This window comes from Scomber japonicus, chromosome 7, assembly GCF_027409825.1.
Source record: "Scomber japonicus isolate fScoJap1 chromosome 7, fScoJap1.pri, whole genome shotgun sequence".
NCBI lineage: Eukaryota > Metazoa > Chordata > Actinopteri > Scombriformes > Scombridae > Scomber > Scomber japonicus.
The window spans coordinates 13,451,290-13,476,470 of record NC_070584.1 but is presented as its reverse complement, the minus strand read 5'-3'; the positions used below and the strand labels follow the sequence as shown (position 1 = coordinate 13,476,470).

Below are 25,181 nucleotides of genomic sequence, written 5' to 3'. Positions count from 1 at the left end.
TGGCGGCGACACGGACGAGGTGTTATTGCCAGTGGACATAAAAAGGCATTTTATTCAAAAATACAAAACCGAGTTAGATACATCCGTGGTGTACTTTGTGTGTTTGTACACGCATTCGCCGCGGCTACGAGCGTCGACGTCTTTTTTTAAATTTGATTTTACGCCTTTCCCTGTTTGTTTTTTTAAATTTTCTTTACAAAATGTTCACGTTGTAGCTCGCCCGCTAACCGACCAGCTGGCTAACAGAGAGCTAGCTGCTAGCTATCTATCACCGCCGAGCCGCCGTGAAGTGGAGGATGGGAGAAAAGCTGGAGCTCAAGCTCAAATCGCCGGTCGGAGCGGAACCTGCTAGCTACCCGTGGCCGTTACCAGTATACGTAAGTGTCCAATGTTAAAATAGATTTAATAGATTTACATTTAGTCTCTTTGTTTTTGTCTTTGTCAGCTAGCTCTCTGCTAACACTGTCTTAGCCTGAAGGATCCGCGGCAGGCTCGTGCGGCGAGTCAGGTCATACTAGTCGGGATGGTGATAAACAGACATGTGGAGCAGCCAAAACACGATGACTGATCACATACTTAGCGTCTTCTTCACTCTTAACACACTCTCAGTACACATGTCACACAGGAGCTACGGTTCATTTGAAAAGAGTGGTGATACTAGGTAGCAGAAAGTAATAATATAAGCCAGATACTATTTTGACAGTCAGTAATAAGTGGGTGTTTTTCCCTTAGAGCAATTAAACAGGGTACGTTTACACCCAAATATCATGTCAGTCTCTCTGTAACTTTGTTTCTGCCCATTATGTCTCGACCATGTTCATGTTCCCACTGAAATACATGCAAGTGAGTCGTTCATAGATGAGTTATACCAGTTTTTCGTTGCTCAGGCTCACCATCTGATACCAGTAAACAATCACACAGGGCACGTACTGTGGTGAGGTCTGAATCTGTCCATGTGCATGCATGTGAATGCCATACTTGCATTACTCGAGTGCTTTCTGTGTTTTGTTATCTGTCATTCTCATGATCGAGCCCAGCTGGTTATGTTTAGTAGGTTGCATTGTTTATATCCAGCATGTATGTTCCTGATCTTTCCATGCTCATTAATAGTCACGCTTGCCTTGAAATAGACTGTTTTTCCTTAGTTTTTATTTTGAGTTGATGCACTGGATTCCTTATTATCACATACTTTCAGCATGTCAGTGGCTGATTGCAATTGACTCATTGAGGAAGAAACGGAAAGGGAAGCGGTTGCAAGCTCTGTGGTATTTCGTTGATGTATATAGTTAACTTAAATTGCGTTTCTCATTTATAGTAATTGCGGTGAGACAGTCAGCTCTGACTGCAAAAAGTTGAAGTTCTCTGAATGTCTGTGTGGGGTCTTTCTTGTATGTCTCATCTCCACCCACGCTGTACCTAGTTTGCCATTAGTTATTTCAATCATTTAGTTTGTTTATCCCATGATCTCAATTTGAAATGGAGCTGAGATGAGTTTCAAGTCACTGAGTCAGAGTTAGTAGTTGATGTAATCAGCCGCTCCTCTCTGCTTTGGCTGACAGGGTTGGCTCTGCCTTTACACCAGGCCGGAGTCTGATAACACTAATGGTTCCTCCCTTCCAGATTAACTGCCTCGCCCACTTCCTTATGTTATGGTCTAAACAAGAGAACAAGCATTTCAGGAATGTAATATACTGTTGACCTGCGTGATAGCTATTTATTCTGGGACTAGCTGTCATGCATTGAATTAGAAACAGCTGATGGTCCTGCATGTGGAGTTCTGCAATATGGAGCCTATTCATGTGGTGCTTTCCTCCTGTTTTCAAAGGGGGAAGACTTCCTCTCCCTTTTCCCCTCTTCCCCTCTTCTCATGTCCATATGGTCAACACTACAGGGAGGAGAATAGAAGAGACTGCTCCTCATTCAGCAGTGCTACAGTAACACACACCATTATCTGTGCTCAAGGGTTTGGTTTTTTCATAGTCACATTTAATGATCAGTTTTACCCTTGTAGATCTGCTTTCTGGTAGCAACTAATCCCACTCCATGTAGATTCATACTTCACTCCCACAGAGCATGACGATTGCTTATCTCACCCACAGAGCATGAACACAGTGCTGTCTGTGTTTGGATACACACAACATGGCTGTTGCACAGGCTGTTGTAGAATAATGCATGCTGTTAGTGTGATCCAGCAACCAGAATAAAGCCCATGAAATAGTCTTTCTTTCAGTCTTTTCCTCTGTGTTTCATACCGTGCTTTGTCTGTGCTTCTCTCATTTTCTCTCCTCCTCTCTCACTAAATCCCCACATCTGTGCATCTGTAAATGCTTCCATATGAAGAGCACCTCTGGTGTGGTGCAGCTCTTTGTCCATGTGGTTCTGGGTGTGGGCACTAACCATGCCTGCATAGCATGTAAGAGACACGCTGCTAAAGTCAGCTGAATGTCTTTGTTTGGTGCTCACCTGTGTACTTCACCTATTATTTACCAGGCTGTGATTACTGTAGTTAAATCAATGGCATCTGAGCATTTAAAATGAAGTGTTGTTGCACCACTGAAATGGAAAAACAGTTGTCGTATTAGTTACTAAGTCATTTTAATATACAGTGATGCTAAGTTATCCATCCAGTAAATCCATGTTAAATGAGCTACTGTCACTTGGTGTAACTTACATGTGGTAAGATAAAACAAATGGACATGTTAAGACAATTCCTCTGGAGGCGACAGTATGTTTGTAGTCATCATCAGATAGCATACTTAAAAGAGTGTTTCACAAACCTCTGCTTCAAAGAAAGAACAGATAAGATGTTATCTTGTTTTTGTCACTGGTTCCCCGTTTGTGTCGCTTGAGTCAGTTATGCTTTTTTTGCAAACTGGAGTAATACAATTGTCACGCCTGCCTTAGTCATTTGTCCTCGTAGGCTGCTGAGGTCTACGTAGTGGAGCACTGTGTGCCGTAAAAACCCCTACACTCCTACACGTCACATCACGCTGAGCTAAGGAGAGACTGTGTGAGGAGGTTGTGGAGAGAGGAGGTAGCACTCATACGTCAGTTCTCCCCACAGTGGGGAGAGAGGAGGGTCTCTCATGTTCTTTTTGTCTCCTTCCAGTTTTCAGACAGTGTTTATTTTTAGCCACAGCCCCGTGCTGGTGTTGCTGTGTGCTGTCTTTGTGTGAGCAGGTGACTCCCCCCTTCACACAGTCTCTTTCATACACTATGTATACCTTCTCTATTTAGTGGAAAGTAGTGTGGAAAACCTGCCTTGCAGCTGTATGCTTATTACAGTTTGTAGCTAATGCTGCTTATTAGCAACACAGCTAGTCGTTAGCTGGATTATATAGTTGTATGTGAAATGTTGCGCTGTACAGAAATAGTTGGAGATTTCCTGTTATCATGCATATTTGAGTGTGTGCGCATGCATGTTTGAGCCTTGGCGGAAGTTTGCGTAGTAGTGGCGGGCAGTATTGAGCGGGAAGCCGGGAGCTCCGGGCTGTGAGCTGTTAGCTGCTGCTGCTGTGCCAGGCCTCAAACAGCTGACAAATACCAGGCTTTCCCTCCTCTCTCTGGCCCCCTTGCTCTCCGCAGCTAGTCTCTCTTTCACTTTCCTTCCTTTGACTCGTTTTCCTTTTGCCCTCTGATTTCTCTATTCTCTCTTATTTTCCTTCTTTTCTTTCCCTCCACCAGAGGCACTCCTTGGCAATGCTCTGTAGCGGGAGACAGAAAGTGGGTCAGTGGGTCAGCTGAGGCAACAGTCTCAGGCTGGCTGCGCTCTGGGTGTAATTTGAGTCCTATTTCTCCCACAGAGCAGCTCAGCACACTCCAGCTAAGATAACCAACAATAGATTCTCTGCATGTGATCGATAAAACTCATCCTAATTTACTTGATCAAGGTTTGTTCAATACTAAAATGCCAATATAATACACTTTTAACATAAATGGTCTCATTTAGTGATATGGTTTGGAATAGTCTTAGTTTAGTCTTGAGCTAACTGAATCCATTTTATGCAGGTTAGAGTCATTGCAGATGAAATTAAGCTTTAAATTAAACCAAGAAGGAGATGTCAGATTAATGCTGTCACTGGAGACACTTGGCTTATTTAGACTGTGAAAATAAATCTGCAATAACAGCCAGAGCCAACATATGGACATCATTTTAATAAAATCTGTTATCGCAATTACAATACAAATGCTTAGAAGATTATTTTAATGCTGTAGACTGTGCTCACATTATTGTCAGAGGGACTTGTGAACTGCCTTTCCTCAGAGAGCTGGTTATTTTAATGTTTGTGGGATTGAGTACAGGAACTATATTTCACTTCTGTGTGACTCCATAGTTTAGAGGATATAATAATGATAATGTAAGAAATATCTCTTTAGTAAAAGAATGTTTTATATTATAGCTTTGTTTAATTTATAATATGTTTCGAAAACCTGCATGAAACAATAAGAATGCAGTTATTTGTATATCAGAGTGTCTACACACTGCTGCCCTGACACAGAAACCAACTGTGTGACCTACAGGCTTATTTAATACACTGCTGATGATGAGAGTGTGCCTCATTCACAGTAGAGCTGGGCATTATAGCCTATAAATAGCACTGATATTTCTAGGCTATATTGTGATACACTATATATATCTTGATATTGTGAAATCTCTTCTAAAGGACTTCATCAATTATGATTTAACTCAGTTTGCTGATTGTAGAAGTCCCATAATATGTCTGCATTAAAGCATTTCTGTTTACTGTATATTCGTATGTGGTTTCTGTTTGAACAATTTTAAACTTGTATGCAAAAAGGGGAACATCTCAACAGTATTGATTCAAAGCAGGCAATTGCACAAATCAGCTTTTAGCAGATGTTAAATGAAAATAAATAATGATGGAGATCTAAATACTGTGGCCTAGTTCTCAGAGACCCTGAACAGAAACAGAGCTCAGTGCAACAAAAAGTGCATTCAACAAGAAACTCTGAGGAAGACATTTCAAAACAACATAAATTAAAGTGTACTTTTTGTATGTCAACTGTTTGTGACAATGGTAAAAATAGCGTGTGTGTGAACCAAAGAGACTGTCACTGTGAAAAAGCACAGTAGAAAAATAACCGTCAAATCACAGGATCTGTGTGTGTCTGTGTGTACTACACTGTGTCTGTGTAGGCTGTGTCTTTGGTGATATAGTGTGGTACTGCAGCCGTTATTTCTTTCCATTTTGGACTTTGTTTCTGTCATATGGGCTTGATTTGGCAAAGTCAGATTAATTTGCCTCTGATCTGCTGGTTGCTTCAGTGTTTTATTTGTATGTGGGTGGTGGAGATGCAGAGTTTCAGGCTTTCCTCTTTTTCTCTCTCTCTCTTTTTGTTGTGGATGGCATTTCAAATGGTGAAACAAATGTGTGGTATATTTGTTGCATATGATTGTGGTTGTTCAACATCATCCTTGTGACACCCAAACCTCTGCCAGACGATGGATCCACTGCTGTTTCTTTTCTGAACCTGTTCACTCATGTTGGAGCTGGATTTAGTCTCTTTCTTGTGTGTTTGATGTATGAATTCTCTATCTGTTGTGTTTTATTTCTACTTAAACCGTAACTTGTATGTAGTCTTGGTCAGGTCTCAGCCAGAAGATTTCAATCTCAAGGGACTCTGTTGTAAAATAAATAGAAATAGAAATATCAGTTAGAGGGACCAAACCATGACTTTTACATTCATGCTATTTATCTACATTTTTCTATATTAGAACTCATTCTTACATTGTGCCATCTGATCATGTCACAAATCAAATTAGTTTTTCGTTGTTCTGAGTGGCTTCAAAAGCAGAGTGAAAAGCCGCCTGTTGTACAGATGGGGAGTGGACGGGGAGACATGGATTTGTTTCATTGTTGAGACAACGGAGCATATTTTAACAATAGTGATGCAGTCGGTCAGTGTCATGGGTCTCTTGTTTGTCTTTCTGACGGCAGCAACGCTACAGTGTAACCAGGGCAACCAGGCTTCCTTGGCTAAGCTGGCTAGCATACACCCATGAGCATGCTACAGCTAAATGGTGCGCTGCCAAAACGTCCTGGGTGGAACTCACACCCCAAAGAGTTACTGTTCCACAAATTGGACTGAGTGGATAATTGAACTGTTTTGATAGAAGTAGTAGTAGTAATGTCTGTAACATGACAGTTTGGGACAAATACACATACTGTCACACTCTAATAGTGACTTTTTGTGTCTTACATTTAACAAAACTAAAAACATGGGGAAAAGTTTGGGCACATTACATGGTCAGTAATTAGTAACTCCATCTCTCCCCCTCTGGCAGATATCACAGCTAGCAAATGCCTTTTTAGCCAGCTACAATTCTTTCAATCCTTGTTTTGGGGATTTCTTTCTTTATCCGCCCACAGATTTTCAATTATGTTTAAGTCAGGGCATTGTGAGGGCCAATCCAAAACCTTCAGCTTGTTACTCATTAGTCCATTGTGAATTTCAAGGTATGTTTAGGATCATTATCCTGTTTTAGAAGCTGTCCCCTTTTCAGCCTTTTTTTACAGACTGTGTGAAGTTAGCTCCCAGAATTTACTTGAATCCAGTGTTGCCAGTAGGGTTACAGCTTTGGGGGAGGAGGGACTGCTGATATTTTCAGCTGATATGAGCCTTTCACAGACATGTCGGTATCGGTGTCCATGTTTTCTGATATGCACGGATATGAAAACTTTTCAACAGGACATATAATGTAGGAAATTATGCTTGGGGTGATTTAGACATGGTGTCGTTACATAGTTTTTTCTAGCAGAGCACGCTTTGAATTCATTATTCACTGTTAGTCTCCGCCTTACATGCAGCTATCAGAGCTGACGGTGTTACAGAGTTGGAGTCAAGCGGTGTCTCCACAGTGAGTTGCCAATGACCCCGATTTCCTCTCTTAAATATAACTCATTTAACATTCCAAGTCCATCCCTGACAACATGTCACTCATGCATTTCACATGTTAGCTATGTTAGCAGCTGTGGTTTGTTAGTACAGTCAGTAATGTAGCAGACTGAGAGGTTAGCATCAGAGCAGCTTTCTGCAGCTCAGCAGACAGTGCAATGGTGGATTGAGTCTATTCAGTGTTGAGTTCACACTAAGTTGTGACTTAGGTGATTAGACACAATGCTGCAAAGTAAATAAACAATGTCCCCATCTCTCACTGACAAGAGTTAATCATACTCGTTTGCCACTTTAGCTGTTAGCCACATTAGCTAGCCAACTAACCATGTAGCTACATTCACAGCTTGTCAGCTCAGTGGAAGCTAATGTGTGAACATGTATTCACACCAAACGGTTTTTTGCAGGACTCACAGTTCATTTTGGTCTCCAACTGAACAGTTACAGTCGTTACGTACAAAAGTTAAAGTTTCAGTTCTGTTTTTCTACCATTGTGGCATGTGTAACAGAATAATGTTAGTTTTACACTGCTGCCACTCTTCATCTCTTCACTCTGCAGATTGTGAGTTATAGTTATAAATGAATGTTGAAATAGTGATAATAACATTTATTGATTTAAAAAAAAAAAAAGAAGTAAAAAAGCATTTCTGATTGGAATTCAATCAATTGAAATAATGACTTATACGGTACAATACTGGTGTTTATTTTGCTATTTTATAAATATAAATAACATATTTGCATTTTCTCCTCCCTGTATTTTGTACACAGGGTTGAAACGCCCCATATTAAATATTCATTATGGCAAATGTACTAAATGGACAGCGCGTACTATCTTGCACAGTTGCAAGACGAAAACCTGCGTTAGTAGATCAGCTTGCACATTTTTTGCAGGTGATGTCTATTTTGCACACATTTTTACACACGTAAACCTTTAGTAAATCAGGCCTTTAGGGTGCTCAAGCTTTTGCACATGCCACAATGGTTTTATTTATTCATTTATTTAATTAATTGTTTAATTTATGTGATGGAAAGTAACAAAGCATTTCTTCTTGTAGAAAAAAATGTGTTTTATGTCCCACCTCCTGGAGACACAATATAAAACCCACCATATGATGTTATTTGTCAAATGGTGCCTTAATGTTTGCATTTAACTGTATGCTTTACATTCATCTCAATATACATTTGAAGACAGGAGAAATTAGAACATACATTTGTCATATTCATTTCTTCTTGGGGCATCTGTTTACCTTGATGTTTGTATTTTAAAATGCGGATGTTATAAATGGTTATACTTTAATCACATTAATAACAAAATGATTGTGGAAATCTGAAGTAGACGTAGACAATGGTAGTTACTTCTTGACGATACAGGTATACTGGTCAGTTAATTGGCTGTTTTTCTGTCGTCAGGATAAACACCATGATGCTGCTCATGAAATCATCGAGACCATTCGGTAAGTGATCTCTCTGTCCTCTGACTCAACTCTTTTACTGTCCCTCATTCACACAGAAAGGAAGTAACTGTGTTAAGTGCTTTATTTTGTGACAATTTTGTGTGTGGGTGTGTTTTCAAGGTGGGTGTGTGAGGAAATCCCAGACCTCAAACTGGCGATGGAAAACTATGTTCTCATTGACTACGACACCAAGAGGTGAGCCTTTAGTCACATCAAAATCTACACGTCAATAATGATTTTAAAAAATGTGAACGTCACTGTTGATGTAATTGTGTCATAGTGACATCAAGATGAAGATTGTTCCTTTGAAGTCAGCAAAGTAGTTCCTTTCTGAGTTTGACCTTTTTATCTTGTAGAAAATGATGGTATTCATTTTGTGTCTTGTTTTTTTTTTCACAGTTTTGAGAGTATGCAGAGACTTTGTGACAAGTACAACAGGGCGATCGACAGCATTCACCAGCTGGTGGGTCTATATGTGTGAAGAGTTTTTACTGTTGTGTAGGTGACATGAAAGTGAAAACACAAGTCACTAAGGCTAGGTTCACACTGCAGGCCTTCTGCTCAATCCGATTTATTGCTCAAATCCAATTTTTTGTTTGGCTATTCATATTACACTTTTAAATTGTCCTGTCTGCGGACTGTGATGTGAACAGTTCACACTTCTGAAGTGACCCGCATGCTCAGTTGATCATTAATGACGTCACGCACAGAACGGTGTTTACAGAAGCGAACATGGCAACAGCAACAGCCGGTGAAGTTACTGATGGTCTCAATTATGTTCTAATGTTAAAAACAGTGTGTGGCAGCAGCTGGCAAATTTGTGAGCGGGTGATGTTAAAAAGGAAGAAGAGGAGAAAGAAAATTAATACTTCAATGATGTCTTTATGCAGAGCATTAGCTGTGTGTTGGTCCAGAATAATATCAAAGCAGCATTAAATGTGACCTGACCGTTCAGATGGCGGTTGCATTCAAAAAAATCCGATATGTATCCAATTCAATACCACATTTGAAAGTGGCCTGAATCAGATATGGGTCACATTTGAGCGAACAAATCAGATTTAGGTCACTTTTAACTGCAGTGTGAACGTAGCCTAATTGTGGACGATAATATAGCTGTGAAGTGTTCCTTTTGAATCTGTACCATGAGTGAACTAACCAACACAAGAATTATGTCCAATATATGTACAAATCATTGATTAACTTCTTATTCCAATTATAAACTGATATGTTTTTAAAGTTAATGCTCTTGAGTCCATACTGAAATGTTTCTATTTATTAATTGTGTTTGTAAATGTTCTCCATCTGCATTCTGCATTACTAATTGGAACAAATGCTAATACATATTTATCATTATTCCTTGATTAGAGTATGTTCATATGTGAATAAATATAATCCAATTTTACAGTGGAAGGGGACCACCCAGCCCATGAAGCTGAACAAGCGACCTTCCAACGGGCTGCTGAGACACATCCTACAGCAGGTGTATAACCACTCAGTGACTGACCCTGAGAAGCTGAACAACTATGAGCCCTTCTCCCCTGAGGTGTACGGAGAGACCTCTTTCGACCTGGTCGCTCAGATTATTGACGAGATGGAAATGATGGAGGATGACACCTTTGTCGACCTTGGCAGTGGTGAGTGTGCTACTGTGCTGGGAGGTGGAGGGGGGAAAGCGAGGTTCATCTGACACTGTTTTCACACAGAACGACTTCTGTCACACAAAGTCAAATGGTGCCAGTTTGGAAAAAGTCAATTGCCAGTTTATGTATAGACCTGTCAGATGTCTTTGTTGTTGTATTTGTCAGGATTACAGTGCAGTAGAAAGGAAAAAATAGTTTAAGACAGTCCAGGTGTTTGTCTGTTTGGTGTAAAACATAAAACAATTTTCATTGTTTCTGATTTACAGGAGTGGGGCAGGTAGTCCTGCAGGTTGCAGCAGCGACCAATTGTAAACACTACTATGGTGTAGAGAAAGCAGACATTCCAGCTACCTATGCAGAGGTAACTATTCACATATCTCACAGGAAGACTCTGATCACATGTTTCTGTGTAGTTTTTTAAAATTTACATTTGTTATTAATTGTTTTGTTTTGTATTTTAATAATTAAATTCTGTCTTTCAGACCATGGATAAAGAGTTTAAAAAGTGGATGAAATGGTATGGGAAGAAACACGGGGAGTACACAGTAAGTTTACTCTTAGTGTAGCTTCTCCTCTGAGTAACAAATAAATATATTAACGTTTCAGTGCAGTTCCACAAGCACTCAGGATTTTCTCTTCCTCTTTACTTTCAGCTGGAGAGAGGTGATTTTCTGTCTGAAGAATGGAAAGAAAGGATTGCCAACACAAGGTGGTGTACCAAACCAGGTCCCAGTCACAGTCTGACTGTCAATTTCCCTTTATTTCCAATTAGACCATTTATAAGCTGAATTTATACAAAGCATGACCAGAAAATAGAAACCTTGTAATGCATTTCTGTATTTGGTATTTGAACTAAGAAAAGCTTCAGTCTTGTAATAAAATGCTACAACTGTGAAACTTATTTTTTAATGTTGTTCTGTGAAACAAAGTGTTTGTTAGATATAATTACTACAACAATCAATGTGTGAAATGTGTGTATTTCTCTGTCAAAACTTAACTTACAGTTTTTCTATTTTTTCCACAGCCAAGCCAAAATCTAAAATGCTCTTTACTTTGTCTGTTTTCCAGTATTATTTTTGTGAATAACTTTGCCTTTGGTCCAGAAGTAGATCACCAGCTGAAGGAGCGCTTTGCTAACATGAAGGAAGGTTAGGAATTTTTGCTCTTTGTGGTCACTACTTGGAAACACACACACACACACACACACACAAACACACACTAAAGATCAAATAAGCCTTACTATCAAATAGAAAACGCACCTAACATTCTAACTATGTTGTCCTCACTACAGTGTAGCAACTGCAGCTATCCAACTAGCTAAACTCTTCTCTGTAAATGATTGACTTGAGGCATAGTGAGCTTTTCTTTGCTGTTTACTGTTCCTCGTTTGTATCATTATACAGGGCAGAGTGAAAACTGTAACATAAAAATACAAAAATCTGCATTTTACTTTTCAACATGTGCTTTTTCTCATTGTAAATACATATAAATTAAATATTTTAAAACAACCAATCAAATCCTTTTTCGTGTAAATAATATATCCTTTTTTAACAATTATTTATATTCAAACATGAAATTATCTACTTACGACATTGCCTCTGTGGCATTTACAGCATGAATTGTTTGGATGAACACAGAAACACAGGAGGGTTGATTCAGCTAGCTTCTTCACTACTAACAGGAAGCAAATTGTACACATGCAACTCCCACCGTAGAGAAAACCCATTTCAAAATAAAATACATTTCAAAATTAACGCATATACAAACTTAAGCCATAAAGGCAACACACTAACAAATTATGCATTATACATTTATCACTTGATCTTGGTCCAATAAACACAATTATACCTCTCCTTTCTTGCCATATGCTGAATTCCTTCTCAAAATGTTTTGGATTAAACATCATTTTAAGACATTAATGAAATTGATTATACTAAAATTATGCTGGAAGATATTCGAATACCTAAATGTAGTTTAGTTTTTACTTTAGTCTGCACAATGTTTAATGTGTTAATTTGTCTTTTTACCTCACTGCTTGACTTGGCTGTTTGACAAACTGCAACAAATTGAGACATTTTATGAGGCCTTGGGTGTAAACTGATTAAAGGTTAACAAAAAAGACTTGTTAAAAAACAATGGCAGGTGCTAAAAGACAATACACCTTTTTGTTTGTGTAGAACACATCAAGGCCTTGTGTTGGTGGCACTGGGAGTGATACCTGGGTTCATTGGAAATAATTATTTATTCAGCTATTCACATAAGTGATTTAAAAAAATAAACAATGGATGATGGTATCCAGTAACCACTGTGTCAGCTCTTGGCACTTGATCTTAGACCTCAGAGCCTCAAAAGGCCACTTGGCTTTGATTGTCCGTACTAAATGTGACAGTATTGGCGCTTTTCCACTATACACTTATAGCACTACTCGACTCGACTCAGTTTTTTTTGCGTTTCCACTAGGGATAGTACCTGGTACCTGGTACTTTTTTGGTACCTGGTACTTTTTTAGTACCTGCTCTGCTGAGGTTCCAAGCGAGCCGAGCCGATACTAAATGTGACGTCAACAGACTGCTAGTCGCTGATTGGTCAGAAGAGTTGTCGCTGGAAGAGTCATGAGCCGTCCCACACAAGAATCAAACCCGCCATTTTTAAATACCGACTACACGTTACAGCCATACGGCTCAATTTTGTTGCTTTGTGTGTGACAGAAAGCCACATACAGCAGCAAGTACACCATCACCTCCATGTCCTCCATTGTTTATTTGTTTGTGTCGCGTATAAAACGAAGTCACGGCAGTTTCGCGGAGCCGTGCTATGACGACCCCGCCCACGTTGAGTAGGTACTATGAAGTAATGGAAAAGGTCGTTCCTGGAACCGTGCCGAGTCGAGCCGAGTAGTGCTAGAACTGTGTAGTGGAAAAGCGCCATAAGATTAATGTGTGTGGATTACTGTATCTGTTTGGGGAAGTAATTGTGTGTATTGTATTTGCTTTATGTAGTGAGGCACAGCAGCTGTTGTATGTGTTCACAGAACATACTTTTAATACAATACCCTTTTATTTTGCTGTCTGTTGTTTTTTATTTCTAGGTGGAAAGATAGTATCCTCCAAACCTTTTGCACCTTTAAACTTTAGAATAAACAGTCGAAACTTGAGTGGTAAGTACCTGATTTTCATCTCTCGTCCTTCCAGCAATTTGTATTTGTCATGTAAAGATTTTAAAATGTATAATTTTCCTCTCTGTCTTCCAGATATTGGCACAATAATGCGTGTGGTGGAGCTTTCTCCACTGAGGGGCTCAGTGTCCTGGACTGGAAAGCCAGTTTCCTACTACCTGCATACCATTGACCGCACCATAGTAAGCACTGGAGCTTTTTTTAATTGTGTTTTGGTAAAACAAGATAAAAAGCAAACAAAAAAACAAAATGGAAGCTGAAGCACCACAAATTATACATTGGAAACAAACAGTAACCGGAATTCATGAGGGAGGCTGCCATAATAACAGCCAGTATTGTCTTAGTGAGTATTCAGTCCCAGGAGTCAGCAAACACAGAGGGGTTACACCAGGTAACACAAGTGCATTAGATAACACTGATGTGTTTGTCACTCTGGTGATTGATTGTAGTAATCCTTGGTTAATCTTTGGGAATCTCATGATTTGTATAAGATTCCATTGAGAATGTATTCTTTATTCAGAACCAATTCATGATTGAATGAATAGAAAAGGCAGCACTATTTTCAGCTCTAGTATACTGTGTGCCAGACCATTCACTGGGTGTCCTTATTCCACTGAAACACAACACAACATGAAATAGGGCTGGGCAATTAATCGAAAAATAATCGAAACCGACATTTAGAAACTCTAAGTCTCTCACCATAATCTTGCTCATATCAATTAATCGTGGTGTTCACTGTTGCCATGACAGTAAAGGTTGCATATCTTTAAGGAATTTGACAACTTGTCTCCAGTGATCATTTTTACCCAAACCATGATCTTTACGTAGTTCTAATCAAGTAAACTAGACATTAACCACAGCGTCACACCATAAAACACCATTATTTTCACTTCCTAAAGATACTCGTGCAAAAATATTGTGTGAGGGCAGCGGTGTAAAACACAAAACAAAAGAAACTGTGAAAATACATAACTCAAGGGTGGAGATAATCGTTCATTAATCGTAATCGAGGTTAAAAGTTCAATTAATCAAGATTTAGATTTTTGCCATAATCGCTCAGCCCTAACATGAAACATAACTGGCAAGTAAGATAAATTAATGAATTAATTTAAAAGCATCCTTGAGTCTCCTGCCTGGATGAGAATACAAGCTGAGGTGGAGACGGAGTGCTCTGCTGTGTTGTTATTAATGTCATGTCTCTAGCCTCTCTGCTGCACCGTTAGCTCCAGGGAAAGACATTGTTGTCTAAGACACTGAGTGGGTGCAGGGTTGTTGGGGTGAGACAGACTGAGCAGTGAGTTATTTTCTTCCCCTCGGAGTTGGTTTAAGTTGTTTAATGCTGCAGTGTGTGTTGGTCAGCTGCTCTCATTTGTTAGTGCTGATCGCTTCTTCTTTGGGTGACGGTGTAGAAATTTCATAATATACTTCATGTTTATCTCACAAAAACGCATCTGCTGCCTTTTTTAAAAATAAACTACAAGATAACTCTAGCATATGTGCTGTACTGCCCTCACAGTTGAGTCTCTTTCCTTCAGTCAATACCATGTTATTAAGAAAATTCAGAAAATCAATTTTTCTATCCCAGTGAGAAACCTGTGTGTCGTGTTAATGCCCCGATAGGTGTTTGGTTATATTGTGTGTGCCCTTTTATAGAAAATGGTTTTTGATTGCTAAGCAAGTGTACGTGACGAAGGACAATTCAATTTTAAACAACTAACTCTGACAAAAGGTTACTGATTGAAAGCTGTGAGTCACCTAAGGCCATCTGTTCAAAGTTGCACAAACACTACAACCTACAGCCTGCTGACCTCATACACACAGGCTTGTGCCTGCCTTTGAGCAAAGTGACTCAGTAATCTGACTCATGATCCAAAAACATCACAGAAAGACAAACTCAACAAACCTGCCAAACATTGTCACACCTCTGTTTGTGTTTGTGTTCAAATCATTTCTTTATAAGCTCAAAATCTGTATGAATGTGGTAAAAAGTTGCCACTGATTCATTCAGCGTGATTGATTGTGTGTCAGAAACGGCTCACAGGGTTCAAAAGTTAACCACACAGTCTTGCTCAGGACATTGTTTGCTTTAAAAACAAGTCTAAAGTTACAGATTTGTTTTAAATATAACAAGCAGCGATATTGTTTAATAGAACATGAGATTAAATTTCCTTTCAATATGTCTGTACAACTGTATTTATTAAATCAGGTTATAGCCAAAAGTGTGGAAACAACGTTTTTAAGGTTAACTTGGGCAATATGTAAATATTTGTAAAAACAATGACATTTTCTGGGAAATTAAAAGTTCCTTCAGTCTATTTGAGTGATGTCTAATATCTACATCTTCTTTGTCTTGTTTTTCAGCTTGAAAACTATTTTGCTAGTCTCAAAAATCCTAAACTCAGGGTAAGTCATCTTCCTTAGTGTATTCATAGTGTCATTGTACTCACATTTCTGTATCAAACCATTAATAAGATTCTTTCCATGTCAGGAGGAGCAAGAGGCAGCTAGGCGACGTCAACAGAAAGATACGAAGGACAGTAAAAGCAATAGCACCACACCCACAAAACAAAAAGAACAGAACAAGGTAGGTTATGTGTTGATTTACCAGACTTAATGTGGAAAGCGATATTTCTCTTTTGTCTCATTTGCACCACAAACTCAGCAAGGCAAGCTCTCTGTGCATGAATTTATGTGTGTGTGTACTATGTGTACTACAGCAGGACTCCTGTGGGGAGGAGGAGCGTCCTAGCTTGGTGACAGTGGTCAAGCCCTCTGCCAAACCCAGAAGAACCCGACTCTTGTCCAAAGGTCGCAAGTTGAACAATAAGAAGCGTGGTCGACCCAAGAAAGCTGCTCCGGCTGCTGAGAAGAAAAACAAGAAGAATCAGAGCGCGCTGGATCTGCTGCACGCCAAGACCCTTTCTGCAGCACCCCCTCAGGGTCAGAGGACACACACACACACACAAAATATGTTATCCTCTTTACACACAAAAATTATGACCTATGACTGAGACCCCAAGTACCTGTGTGTAGTGATACGTGCCATGTGTGTAGTGATACGTGCCATGTGTGTGCGTACGTGCATGTGTGTGTATGTGTGTGTGTGTAGGCCTATGTATGTATGCTACTGAGAAAAAAAAAGAGGAATTAATAATTATATCCTCTTAAATCCACACTGTATGGCTTAGAAAACATGATTGTAAATATGCTTGTTGTGTGTACAGATGCATACCGGCCACCTCAGAGTCCCTTCTACCAGCTACCTCCCAAGGTCCAGCACTATCCCTCTAGTCAACTGCTGCTGAGCCCGACTCCTCCTGGTCTGCAACAACTGCTAGGTGAGCAGATGAAGATTCAGTCAGTTGTAGCTGTCATGCTCCAAGTTGCTGTTGGAGTCATACACATTATGCCACACGAATGTATCCGTTAAACAGGTTTATCGGTTTCTGTTTCATTTAAACTGGTGATTAGGCATATTATACTCAACTGTAAAGAGATCAGAAGACATTTCAGTCTTTTTGAAGTTTTCTCTTTTTTTATCTTCTTTCTCATTCTGTCTCCAACCCACAACCTTTACACAGATAACATCAAAGTTCAATACCTCCAGTTTATGGCCTACATGAAGACTCCTCAGTACCGCACCAACCTGCAGCAGCTTTTAGAGCAGGAGAAGGTAATGAATAATGCCTCTGCAGACATTTCTGATCTGCGTGGTTAAGACATATCATTAAGTGGTGTTTCTTTCAAGCACATTTAATCTGCCGTCTTTTATAATGATACATCTGTCTGTCTGTTTGTTTGTTTTTTTGTTTTTTTACTCATCCTCTCACCGGTATTCCTGCTTTGCTCTCTGTCTCCAGCAAAAACACAGGGACCTGTCAGGGCAGGCCGAGCAGCTCCACTCTGTGTGTCAGTCGCATAAGGACAAGATCAAAGGTCTCTTTCAGACCAAACTCGATGAGGTGAGAACTGCTCCTTTATTGCTGTCCAGATCACAGCTGTAAAGGCACAGTCAAGAACAGTAGTAATAAACCTGCATATATTAACATCCAGAAAATGCATCACTTTTATTCCATCTCATCTCTTATGTATCTTCTATGCTTATGTATTTTTTTAATTGTGAAGTGACCTGATGATACTTTTTAATTATTTTTATTTGACTTTCCAAATACAGTCTGTGTACAAATGATTATTGCCTAAATTGAGTTAGTTTGATGAAGAACCCATCCCATTTCATTTGTAAATCATTTGCAAATGAACAGATAGTGAATTGCAGCTTGTGTGGTGTTTGTGAGAGAGAGAGCATGCTTTGTTCTGTAGGGTAATGACTTTTCATGCAGTATCATGTTATAATTTGCTTGTTTTCAAAGGTTAACTTTGGAAACTAAGCTCCCCTGATTGAAAGTTGCAACTCAGTTGCCCTTGAGACCACATCCAGCATCACTGTTGGGTGCATTCTGTTGAAACCTGCAACTACACCCAACAGTGATGTTAAGTTGTTGTGAACACACCCTTAATATAGCAGGGGGAGAACTTATGCCAGTATTGGTCAGCAAAGATACAATTTTCAATTATGTTAACACTGAGATTTCTGTGTGTTTCTGTGTGTTTCTTTGTGTTTGCGTGTGGTGGTCAGCTTGGAGTGAAAGCCCTGACTGTGGAGGACCTGCTGCAGGCCCAGAAGGAGATATCAGCCCACAATCGTCAGCTCAAAGAGCAGACTAAGCAGCTTGAGAGAGACATGGCCTTGCTGAGAGACCACAGCCTGCTTCTGGTGAGAGCTCAGTGCTGCTGTGTTCTTACGACCTCCACCATGGTGGTTGAAATGTTTAGCTCTAGTTTAAACGATACAGGTTGGCAGTTAAAAGCTAATATTCATTTGTTTCACTTTGTTGTTTGGTAATGAAAAGCAAATAGATAACAGCAAATATGCTTTGTGCGTTGTTTCCCAGCTGAAGTCTCGATGTGAGGAGCTGAAGCTCGATTGGGGCTCTTTGTGTCTAGAGAGCCTGTTGAAGGAGAAGCAGGCCCTACGCAGACAGATCTCCGAGAAACAGAGACACTGCTTGGAGTTGCAGGTACTTAGTCCACCTCGCCAGTTAAATTTCTGACACTCTTTTGTCCTTACAACTGGATTTTCACAGATATTTAATCAAATTAGCACTTAATCTGTGAATACAATCCAGCTTTCAGGAAAAATGATGGATAAAATACAACTTTCAGAAAAGATTTTGTGAATTGCTGTCACAACAGAGAGATCAAATAAATACATATGTCTTGTTTTCTCAGGCATTTCAGCATTGTTATAGGATGACTGTTTTACTGTGTAATGGCTCCCCCTGGTGTCTGTAGATCAGCATTGTGGAGTTGGAGAAAAGTCAAAGGCAGCAGGAGCTTCTTCATCTCAAATCCTACAGCCCTTGTGAGGGTTCTCCATACAGAAAGAGCCTGGAATCGCGCTCTTCCACAGACTTGGACTCCTCTAAGCTTGGCCTCTCCTCAGCCCCAGCTCTCAATGGTGTAAGCCCAGAGCTGTCTATCAATGGCACTAGCTCACCCTGTTTTGACCGGGCAAACACCAAGGGGGAGCTTCTTTCCCGCTATCTGCCCATCTCGCCTGACCATGAGATCGTACCTGCCACTCCTGATGCCCGACAAAGGCAGCTAAACTCCTCCCACACGCTTCCTGACTACACACGCTTCTCCCCTGCCAAAATTGCATTGCGGAGGCACCTAAACCAAGATCCCACGGCCTCTGCCCACTTAAGAGGTCCAGGGCTGGCCATTCATAGGTTGGTATACACTAAAAGCTCCCACTTTCCTATAAAGAATCTTTTTAAGTCTTACAGTGATTTTGTTTGTTTTTCAGGGGGGAAATGGGTGGCATCAACTCTCCACTTGGAGCCAAACAGAGCTGCCCTTCTCCCAATGCATCTGAAGCCCAGAATATTCCTAAAGGTTCTGAGAGGGTAAATGTTTATCTTTCTCTTTGTTTTGTCTTGCACTGTGTTGTGGGATTTCTGTATAAACAGATTCACCTAGAGCGAGTCTGTCTTTAAGAGTTTTATTCCAGAATCACACATATGCATACAGACTCAGTGCTTGTGTTAGACAACATAGCTAGTCATACTTACAGTGCTAGGCACGCCTGACACCCTTACAATATTCAACCTTGGCAATTAATTGGCACAACAGTTGCTTCTTTGTTCATTTTTTATCAGTGTTTCTTTCCTGGGAAGTTTCCTGGGAGTTCTGCCTCAGCGTCCACAGATTTGTTTCTGATACATTTCTGAACTTTCCCATGCAAGGGTTATTGTCAAAGCTGCTGCTTCGAGTAAACATCCTTATCGTGCGTGTGTGTGTGTGTATTTGCCCTCCATATATATAGATCAATAGATAGAAATAACAACCATAAATACCAAAATGATATACAATCATAAATACAAGGAATAGAAACAATTCTTGTATGTACATATAAGTAAGTTATTTTAATTATTACAAATTATAACATATTGCTAATAAAAGTAAACTGCACAAATCCTATATCACACAAATTGACTATTTGACTATGACAATTCTGAAATGGTCAAAAATTGTTAAATTTTGTACAGAATATGTGTAACAAATGGGATTGACCCAAACATCACTGAAACAGCTTGTGAGCTATAATCAAGACTGGAAATTACCATCACATACTTCAGTCATAATGTTCTAGGCCCTTATACTCTCTACACTTTCAAAATTTGAACATGAACCTAACCAAAATGCAGTGTTTATTACAGATTCATAACTAGTAAAACTTGACACAAAGTGCTGAGCTGCTTCTCAAATAAATCTTTTGGTTCTCAGCTTTTGGATGATGTATACTACTTCTGTATGTCATATACTGTTGACCTGCTAAATATCCCCTGTCCCCCCTAAGTAAAGAGAAAAAGTGGTCCATATTGTTACAGTGACATTAGAGCATAGACAGGAAACAAGGGGGAAAGAGACACAACATGCATCAAAGGTCCATAGCCAAAAATAAACCGTGGGCATTGTGGTTATGTGGCAGTAATTTTAACCAGTGGACTACCGGGGCGTGCCCGAACGGTGGTAGTCTTACTACCCACTGATGCTCCACTTTAGCCTCTCTAAACAGTTAACAGTTAGTGGACTTGCTGCTTATACTCCCAATGACCCAGATATGTTTGGTCACATATTTTCCATGAACCCTACTGTTGCATTGATAGTACTCAGTTCCCTCAGTAAAATGTCCCATGGCTAGATTCAGACATGGTGGAAATAAAACATGATTATATGTGGAGTAACTGTATTCAAAGGTGCAGTAAAGATAAACTTGATTTTACATGTACAGTATGTGTAATTCCCCTCACAACTTCCAGTGTTTGTATGTGTGTATGCACACAGGTTACATGGATCCACTGTACCATCCTGACAGTATTTACAGTCAATTTCCTTTGTGTTCAAATAGGGCGGTAAGGAGAAGAGTCCATCTGTTCAGGGTGACAGCAGCATAACAAGCCTTCCAATTAGTATTCCTCTGAGCACTGTCCATCCCAGTAAACTTCCAGTCAGCATCCCACTGGCCAGTGTGGTGCTGCCTAGTCGTGCTGAGAGACTGGTGAGTATGTTTGTTACAGTTACAGTTTGTAATAGTATAATTAACAGTGGGTGCAGTTGTCTGTAGCACTGTACAGAAAGTGAAGTATTGTGTTGTATGAAGGACACATTTTTTAGGTCATGTGGTTTTTGATGCAATGTTCCAGTTCCGGTTAAATCTGTTACAAGACTATCTGGCCTCAGTCTAGGCCGACCTCATAACTGCTGCAGATGTTCACTTGTTAAAAATAAGATTGTTGTGTACATATTTCACCTGGATTATTATAACATATTTTGTGATTTTTGATTTCACATCATGATATGCTCTCTGTGTTCATAATTTCAGAGAAGTACTCCGAGTCCTGTGTCTCAGACAGGTCAGACCAATGGTAAGGATTGCCCATCCATGTCTTAATGTATTTTTCACTTTACTTTATTTAAGTTATATAACATTATACACAGCAGTTATTGGCAAGTGCTTTGTAGCGCTTGGAGAATAACAGAATAATGGTAAGGATACAAACACTGGTTAGATGAGGCGCAGTTAAGGGCCAATGAGGTGTGCTTTTAGTTGAGAATAGGAGAAATGGATGATGGTAGGAAGAGAATTTGATACACTATTAATGAAAACATTTTCTCCATAATATTCCTTTGCTTTCTGTATTAGTTTTGACTCATTACAATTATCGATTATCTCTCTTTAGGATATTCATCAGGCTCAGGGCTGATGAATGGAGGTCCCCACCCTGAGGACCATAATGGTGCTTCTTCATCGCCTCCTCCACACACCAATACTCCTCTGACAGGACCAATGGGCCGAGGGGGTCCCATCCAGAGCCCCCCACTCAGCACTGGAGGGGTTCTCCAGTATGCAGATGGACCCCCAAGGATTCTTCCAGAGGACGGACAGGAACATCACGGGGCAGACTCCGATACAGAGCCTCAGGACAGTGAACTGCGTAGGAGAATCTTCTTCTCTTCTTCCTCCTCTTCCTCCTCCTCTTCCTCTTCGTCAGGCAGCGGAGGCAGCGTGGCCGGAGTCTCACGCCTCCACCATCACACTGGCAATTCAGCCAAGCAGGGATACCACAGTAACCATGGAAACCACCACCATCACCAGTCCCCTGGCACACAGCACACTCACACACCAACACATACGCTGTCCTCTCACAGCCTCGGCTCTCAAGAAGGGCGGAAGCGAGGGAGAAGGAAACGCAGCTCTACCGGGGCTGTCACGGCCAGCGGATCCCCAAAGAGGAGGTCATTCCCTGGGCTCAGCTCCAACAACCACTCCTCCGGATCACCACTAAACATCAACTCCATGGTGAGTCACCGGAAGAAACCTGATATGATACTGTGCTTATTTTGTAAGTAATTGTTGATTGTGATTCCGTGATCGTGGAAATCATAGGACCCTACATTTATTGTGACTATAAGCATTTTGTAATTTATGACAACTGAACTATGCAGAACATATACCATATACAATTTCTGAATAATCAGACTCACTCTGTCTGTAACGTATGATTGATACATTTACACCTTGATCTCTCTATGGACGAGTTTATTTAGATTCCTCTCTGGTTATTCAAAACGACTTTCATCACTGGGTGTAATCTGTATGTCATTCATCCCAACAGGTGAACAACATCAACCAACCTCTGGAGATCTCTGCCATCTCCTCCCCAGAGCAATCAAGCCGCAGCCCCAGCGGGCCTGACCTGGACCAACCTCCCATCTTGAAGAGAGAGCGCCCCCTGGAACTGAATGGTACAGGTCGATACTCGTCAGCCCCCAGCTCTGATGATGAGGACTCAGGATACCCTGCTGACAGCTCCAGTTCAAGGTAAGAGGTTTTTTTTTAATGTAATGTGAAGGTTGTTAGGCTTTCCTTGATGACTTTTTTTTTAAGCCCTCTTGGTTGAGTTGCTAAGTAACCAGGTGGCTCATCACAACATTTTTCTTTGTTAAACAAACACTAGTGATACAAGTGTGACCTCATGCCAGATTCATGCACATTTTGTTGCCACTTGCAGCTGTATTTGTTTTTAATTGTTGCTCTTTTTCCCCTAGAATTGAAAGAAAAATTGCCACTATATCCTTGGAGAGCAGAGATGGACCCGGTAGACTCGGGGATAATGAAAGAGGTAAGAAAAGAAAATGCTTTAACTAAAATAAAATGTTTATTTTTGCACTTCTACTCCTTAATGCCTACCCTCTATCGGTCCACTAGGCAGGAAATCTGGTAGCAGCAGTGGCAACAGTACAGGCAGTGAGGCCTCTTCTTCCTCCTCCTTGTCCTCAAACAGCAAGTGGAAATCCACCTTTTCACCCATTTCCGACCCAAAGCAACCTAACTCTGACCTGAGACAGGGAGGCTCTCCATTTGGTATGGGCGGGTCAAGCAGGGGCACAGACTCAGATTCTGATCACAAACAACACCATCAGCAGGTGAGGAGAGGGAGCGATGGAGAGTCATCAAGCTACGTGACCCCCAACCCCTTCCTGAGCCAAGATGCAGGGACCCGCGGTGGAGGCAGCAGCGGTAGTGGAGGAGCTCAAGGAGGCGGTGGCTCAGACCAACGCCAGACCCTTCAGAAGCAGAAGGCCCCTCGAGATTGGGAGCTGAAGGGCAGCAGCAGTCTCGCGAGTCAGAATCTTTTCATTTCTGCAGCCGCCAGCAGCGGCGGGGGAATTCTGAGCGGGAAGGTGGGAGGCAGTCCTGTAGCAGTGTCCTCAACCACAGGATCATCTGTGGGTCAGTACCTGGGATCTCAGTTTCAACTCGGAGGGGCATCAGTCTTGCAGTCCTTGTTCGGGGCCCCGACAGGCGGGTCCACGGTGAGCGGGACCCCACGGCTCGTCAATGGACACTCTTCCCTGGGAAGCTTCTCCAGTGCCGGGCTGGCTGGGGGAGCGGCTGGAGGTGAGCGTCACTGATGACAAACTGATTATCATTCCTACTCAGTGTGAATTCTTATCTCAGGATCAGGATCATTGAACAGTCATAGTGAGGTCTTAGCCTGGGGTCATGTTACATATAAAGAAATGAACGAGTTATAGGGAATGGGCCTGCTAATAGTCAGGTAAGTGGAGGCTCAGTGCTGCTGTCTCTGTCTGCCACACTGACAGTTTGACTGACCGATTCTGTGTGCTGCCTCGCTTTTGACATGGGCTGGCTGCTTTAGTGCTGCAGTTGGAAACACCCTCGGAAAATGCTGCATTTTAGAATCAACATTGAACTAAAACAGACATAAGAAAAATCTTTAAAAAAAATTGGCTTTATTTGGCATCTGTTTTTAAGTAATGAATTTATATAATGACTATTAGGTTTTATGTAGGTCGCATTGTTCATTTATCATTTTCTGTGGGTGTACCTGTTGAATTTGTATGTCAGAGTCATTTCACTCGCAAGCAAAAATAATTCCAGAAATCAGAATTTCAAAAAACTGGTGAAGCTGATCTGGTTTAATCTGGCTACAATTGCAGTGGACTGACTCTGTTTGCTTTCTGTGTGCTTGTCTATGACTTGCTTGGCGCTATGCACAACCTGGCTCAGTCCTTGCTTCTCTCTTTGTCCCCCTCCTTCTTGCTCTCTTTGGCACTTTTATCTGCTCTCCACTCTCTCGCCCTCCCCATTCCCTCCATTTCTGCTGTATGATTTGCAGGTATATTTCACCACGTGGTTCCCTCAGTGTCCTCCCATCAGTTTGGGGCAACGCTGCCCACCTCTGGAGGCCTCAGCTCTCTGCTCAGTCTCTCCTCCTCTTCCTCCTCCCAAACCCAGCAGCACACCACTCCCCAACCAGCCTCCACACGCCTGGCCTCCGTGTCCTCACCTCTGCCCCTCTCCTTGTCACAGGCCCAGCACAGTCGCACACAGTCGGTCCTGCACAGCCCTTCTCCTCCCACGCTCTCCCTGCCCCCTCCACCGCCCCTGCACAGCGCCCCTTCCTCGTCAGTACCCACGCACTCTGACGCCCTGCCATCCTCTCGGTCAGACTCCCTCCTCTCCTCCCGTCTGCCCCACTCCTCTCTCCACCATCAGAGAGCTCAGTCATCCCTCTCTCTCTCCATCTCCTCCACCTCTGCCTCCTCTGCTCCTGTGTCCGCTGTTGCCGCTGCTACCGCCTCTCTCTCTTCCTCCTCTCTGTCAACCTCCTCCTCCTCTCGTCCATTTGCAGTGCACTACTCCCCTCGGCTGCCCCCTCCACCACCGGCCAGCAGCTCAGGTGGTGGTGGGAGCATGTGGAGGACACAGGGCATGCATGGCACCTTCACCACCTCCCAGCTCCCCGGCTCCCGGCCTAGATAGGGTTTGAGGGTGAGGGGAAGGGGGGATGGAGAGGGGAAGGGTGACGGGCAAACAGAGGGTGAAGAGGGGGTGAGAATGAG

The 25,181-nt window shown here is 41.5% G+C and overlaps 1 protein-coding gene across 3 annotated transcripts in view; it reads left to right on the top strand.

Moving 5' to 3' along the window:
- dot1l (DOT1-like histone H3K79 methyltransferase) overlaps nucleotides 1-25,181 on the top strand; it is a 30,192-nt gene continuing 5,011 nt past the window's right edge. Inside the window, exons 1-28 of one of the 3 annotated variants that reach the window (XM_053321732.1) lie at nucleotides 1-377; nucleotides 8,326-8,369; nucleotides 8,490-8,564; nucleotides 8,769-8,832; nucleotides 9,775-10,003; nucleotides 10,276-10,370; nucleotides 10,492-10,554; nucleotides 10,663-10,718; nucleotides 11,078-11,157; nucleotides 13,098-13,166; nucleotides 13,260-13,366; nucleotides 15,546-15,587; nucleotides 15,673-15,768; nucleotides 15,902-16,124; nucleotides 16,409-16,522; nucleotides 16,766-16,857; nucleotides 17,045-17,146; nucleotides 17,821-17,958; nucleotides 18,137-18,262; nucleotides 18,537-18,976; nucleotides 19,054-19,153; nucleotides 20,659-20,808; nucleotides 21,133-21,175; nucleotides 21,491-22,110; nucleotides 22,427-22,632; nucleotides 22,860-22,933; nucleotides 23,020-23,712; nucleotides 24,455-25,101. In XM_053321732.1, coding sequence (XP_053177707.1) covers nucleotides 297-377; nucleotides 8,326-8,369; nucleotides 8,490-8,564; nucleotides 8,769-8,832; nucleotides 9,775-10,003; nucleotides 10,276-10,370; nucleotides 10,492-10,554; nucleotides 10,663-10,718; nucleotides 11,078-11,157; nucleotides 13,098-13,166; nucleotides 13,260-13,366; nucleotides 15,546-15,587; nucleotides 15,673-15,768; nucleotides 15,902-16,124; nucleotides 16,409-16,522; nucleotides 16,766-16,857; nucleotides 17,045-17,146; nucleotides 17,821-17,958; nucleotides 18,137-18,262; nucleotides 18,537-18,976; nucleotides 19,054-19,153; nucleotides 20,659-20,808; nucleotides 21,133-21,175; nucleotides 21,491-22,110; nucleotides 22,427-22,632; nucleotides 22,860-22,933; nucleotides 23,020-23,712; nucleotides 24,455-25,101 — 4,869 coding nt within the window. In that variant the 5' untranslated portion in view covers nucleotides 1-296. Of the gene's footprint in view, nucleotides 378-8,325; nucleotides 8,370-8,489; nucleotides 8,565-8,768; nucleotides 8,833-9,774; nucleotides 10,004-10,274; nucleotides 10,371-10,491; nucleotides 10,555-10,662; nucleotides 10,719-11,077; nucleotides 11,158-13,097; nucleotides 13,167-13,259; nucleotides 13,367-15,545; nucleotides 15,588-15,672; nucleotides 15,769-15,901; nucleotides 16,125-16,408; nucleotides 16,523-16,765; nucleotides 16,858-17,044; nucleotides 17,147-17,820; nucleotides 17,959-18,136; nucleotides 18,263-18,536; nucleotides 18,977-19,053; nucleotides 19,154-20,658; nucleotides 20,809-21,132; nucleotides 21,176-21,490; nucleotides 22,111-22,426; nucleotides 22,633-22,859; nucleotides 22,934-23,019; nucleotides 23,713-24,454; nucleotides 25,102-25,181 lie in introns of those variants that run through there. The other 2 variants (XM_053321733.1, XM_053321734.1) reach the window with 2 other exon arrangements.